The sequence below is a fragment of the Austrofundulus limnaeus genome, unplaced genomic scaffold (genome assembly GCF_001266775.1).
Source record: "Austrofundulus limnaeus strain Quisiro unplaced genomic scaffold, Austrofundulus_limnaeus-1.0 Scaffold48, whole genome shotgun sequence".
NCBI lineage: Eukaryota > Metazoa > Chordata > Actinopteri > Cyprinodontiformes > Rivulidae > Austrofundulus > Austrofundulus limnaeus.
In genome coordinates, this window is record NW_013952450.1 from 1318282 (window position 1) to 1322397 (window position 4116).

At 38.8% G+C, this 4116-nt stretch overlaps 2 protein-coding genes across 2 annotated transcripts in view; both read left to right on the forward strand.

The window, feature by feature from the left end:
* Positions 1–3818, forward strand: part of LOC106517384 (retinol dehydrogenase 13) — a 7999-nt gene extending 4181 nt beyond the window's left edge. Inside the window, exons 2-7 of the mRNA XM_014008186.1 lie at positions 265–383; positions 502–657; positions 744–848; positions 968–1180; positions 1307–1408; positions 2384–3818. Of these exons, the coding sequence (XP_013863640.1) occupies positions 265–383; positions 502–657; positions 744–848; positions 968–1180; positions 1307–1408; positions 2384–2589 (901 nt within the window). The 3' untranslated portion in view covers positions 2590–3818. The remainder of the gene's footprint in view (positions 1–264; positions 384–501; positions 658–743; positions 849–967; positions 1181–1306; positions 1409–2383) is intronic.
* The window catches only part of decr2 (2,4-dienoyl CoA reductase 2, peroxisomal), a gene marked incomplete at its 5' end in the record, with an annotated part of 6247 nt that continues 4648 nt past the window's right edge, over positions 2518–4116 (forward strand). Inside the window, 1 exon segment of the mRNA XM_014008187.1 lies at positions 2518–2556. Coding sequence (XP_013863641.1) covers positions 2528–2556 — 29 coding nt within the window.

The window sequence follows — 4116 nt, forward strand, 5'->3', positions numbered from 1 at the left end:
GTGTGTGTGTGTGTGTGTGTGTGTGTGTGTGTGTGTGTGTGTGTGTCTTTTAACAAATTATCTTGTGAACCACTGGCAGAAAGAATAATCACAGGATTAACAGTCTGCATCTTCAGCAGATTAACTTCTGGACCTTCAGGATTTAGAAGAAATACACRAATGAGTCTTTTAGTTGTATGTGTTATATGTTGTGCTATAATATCAAGTGTTTGAAAAGATTAATGAAAATGTACTGATGAACTTGTTTCATGTACTTTTTTTTAGAAACCATGTGACTGGAGGCAGGTGTCCCAGTAAAGCYACAATTACAGGAAAAACTGTAGTTATAACAGGCGCCAACACAGGCATTGGGAAAGCAACAGCTCAAGAACTGGCTAAAAGAGGTGCRGAGATGCAACTGTTTTCTTTTTAATCTGCTCCAGAGAAACAAACAAACATTAGTTTAAATCCAAAGCATTTTTTTTTTCTGCTCTCGCACTTTACTTTTCCTGCATCCTCAAGGGGGTCGGGTCATTATGGGATGCCGTGATATGGAGAAGTGCGAAGCAGCGGCGAAGGACATACGAGGGAAAACTCTGAATCCTCATGTTTACGCACACCACCTTGACTTAGCCTCCATGAGGTCTGTCCGAGAGTTTGCAGAGAAAATAAACCGAGGTGATGGAAATCAGTCTCTTTTTTTCCTTTTTGTTCACTCAAAAAAAATCTTTATAATCGTAGTAAAACTTTTGCTCTTGTTGCAGAGGAGAACCGGGTGGATGTATTGATAAACAATGCGGGGGTCATGAGGTGTCCGGCAGGGAAGACGGAGGACGGCTTTGACATGCAGCTTGGAGTGAATCATTTAGGTACTTATTTCAGCTGAAACACTTCTCAATCAAATGAACAGCTAGAAGAGTGTATATGAGAAATCCTAGTTTTTACCCACTCTGTGAAAAACTTATGCAAAGTTTGTGCTTTCCTTCAGGCCACTTCTTGTTGACAAATCTCTTGTTGGACAAGCTGAAAGAATGTGCCCCCAGCAGGGTGATCAACCTGGCCTCGCTCGCCCACATTGTTGGAAAGATCGACTTTGAGGATCTGAACTGGGAGAAGAAGAAGTTCAATACCAAGGAGGCGTACTGTCAGAGCAAACTCGCCAACGTTCTGTTCACCAGAGAGCTCGCCAAGCGCTTAGAAGGCAAGGCTGCTGCATCTGTGGGCATGTGTGGGAAGGAGATGTTCCTGTTTATAATTAGCCAATGGGTGGCTTTAAACAATGCTTTGTGTGTGTATGTATGTGTGTGCGTGTGTGTGTGTGTAACAGGCACAGGGGTCACAGTGAATGCTGTACACCCAGGAGTCGTTGCCACGGAGCTTGGGAGACACACYGGTCTGCACCAATCACAGTTCTCCAGCTCTGTGCTCAGTGAGTAGCTTTCTTTTCTCGYTGAACTGTAAGTTCAGACAAATCAATAAATGCTCACCTAATGCACCAACTAATGGCTGAATTAATCTGCCGAGACTGATATCAGACATCAGTTTCTCAGGTAATTTTCACATTTCGTCAATATACACAGGCAACAATAAAAATCAACTCTGATTTGACAAATTTCACTTTTATAGCTTAGTAATTATGAGGAAAAGCACTTAAAGCTCATTTTGCGTGTAATACTCAGTAGGCCTTATTTAAATAAATATTTTGATGGCCTTTAATTAAACGTAAAAATTCAGAGAAATCTTTATTTTGGGTATCAAAAATTTAGAAATGTATTCCAGTAACACTCTTTGTAGTTTACATTTTTAGATWAAAAAATGGATTAATAAGTGACTAATTGAGACAGGAACAGATTTAATGTTGCTGTTTTTAGAATGTTTTTTTATTTTTTGTGCTTTGAATTGTAATAAAAGCTGGAGGGATGAGTAAAATGTAAACGGATGTAAAATATACATTATTTTAAGGATTATAAAGCTCATTCTAAATGAACTGGCAAAGTTTTCCATGTTTCGGAGCTTACAGCCTCTTATCAGTGCACAGTTTAAAAACCTGCCTCTCTGATGGTATGGTGGTGCATTAGTGCCTACACATGGGCAGCTTCAACATCTGGAAAGGCATTGTCAATGTAGATATCGATTTCAGAACAATATATGCTCCCATCCAAGAAAAAAAAAATCAGTGAAGAAGATCCAGAGCTGTTGAAAAGCTGGAATCCTCGATCAGACAAGAACAGGACATTTTCTTCCCAAAACTGCAGCAACTGGTCTCAGTTCTAGATGTTTACAGACTGTTGTTTAAGATGAGGGGGTGCTTCACAGCGGGAAACATGACCCTTCCCCAACTTTTATACTTAAAATCATTATTTTCCACAAAATGGTTAAAATATTGATATGTTTACCGTTACAGGTCCATTTTTCTCCATGCTGGTGAAGAGTCCAGAGCTGGGGGCCCAGCCTAGCGTCTACCTGGCCGTGGCCAAGGAAATGGAGGGGGTGACGGGGCGGTACTATGATGTGATGACTGAGAAGGAACCGGCTCCTCTGGCCCTGGATGATGAGACAGCTCGCAGGCTGTGGGAGGTCAGCAGCAAGCTGGTGGGTCTGCAGGAGTGAGGACAGCCGGGTCCGTCAAACCTATCCACAAAACTGGACTGGCAGATCCAGCACAGACGCTTGTGCAAAGCTCCAAACCAGCCATGCGTCCTGTGAGGCCTTTGGTCTGCTCTCACCTCTGAACCATCATAGATGAACTTTGACCTGTTTCAGGTTTTTAGAAACAGGTCTCGTGTTCAGGTTTGAGACTCTGAATGTGGCTGTCCGTCTGCTGTTTTCCCTTTTGTCCCGCATTGTTTTCTTTTTATTTCACCATTTTGCAGTGTGTCGTTTAGGCCAGCAGCAGAACATCTCAAATCATACATTTTTTAAATTATTTGTTAAAATACATCAAATAGGAAAAGAACTCAGGGGGTAAACAATTATTTTTTTTCTCAATAAACTTATGTAGCTTTGCTAAAAGTTCACATTATGAGGTATGTGATGTTTCCTTAATCCAGGAGATTAATGTTGACTTCTAGCACCACCTGTCTGTCAAACATTAAATGACTCAATAATAGCTTTACCAAGGGACAAAGTCACATTTTACCTGTCATATTGTTAAAGAATAGGCTACAAATACATTTTATATTAAATTAAAATCTATAGAAGGAATTAGATAATACAAGTTTGTGCTTCTTAAAAGTTTAGAGCAACTCATTAAAAATGAGCACTTTTGCATTGGGTGACTCAGAAAAACAAATCAAGTTACAAAGCACTCATCTTCCATCTTCCATTCTCGATGCTCTCAGACATCCCCAGCTGTATGTGTTATTTGAGGGATCCTTTGCAAAGAGCTTTTTTCCCCCCAACTCCCAAAGCTCAGATCTATATGAGCCACTCTGATTAGCATCGACCCTGAAACAAGAAACCCTAAATCATTTTATTCGGTGTTGGTTTACAGGTRGAGACATAAGCTGGTGCCATTACAGAGGATGATTGGAATTTTAGACAAGCTTTTTCTTTGCTTTTCAGMCTGTCAGACTTTACTCATGAATATGTTGTCTAGCCTTTTGAGTGCTTATTGTCAGATCTGATTTTTGATGCTTCAGACCTTTAGCACTTTTCCAAACTCCTAAAAAAATATTTTCTTGTCTGCCTGCTGTACAAAATGTTACTTTTTTTACATAAACAAAAATGCATTTTGTTTGTTCGGAACAGTTTATTTCAATCATGTAAAGGGTGTAAGACAAAAAAGCAAAAGCAGAGAAATTGAAAAAAAGTATACAACAATAAAATGAATAAGTTATTCTCTGTTCTTTTAGTTTAAAGTTTAAAAACAAGTGGGGAAAACGTTCCTACATATTAAATTCCACACCTTCATCACAATTACTAATCATTACTTACTTAGCTTCTTTAATAAACCCTTAAACAACAATAGACAGACTGTATAAGATGAAGTTTTTCATTGGTTACTTGAACTTTTTTGATGTCAACTCCATTTATTTGAAACTACTAGGATTTTTAACTTGCTATTTCTAAATAAGATTATTTTAGTTTTTAAGTTCACTGATGGTTTATTTATTTATTTTTATCAAATCAAATATT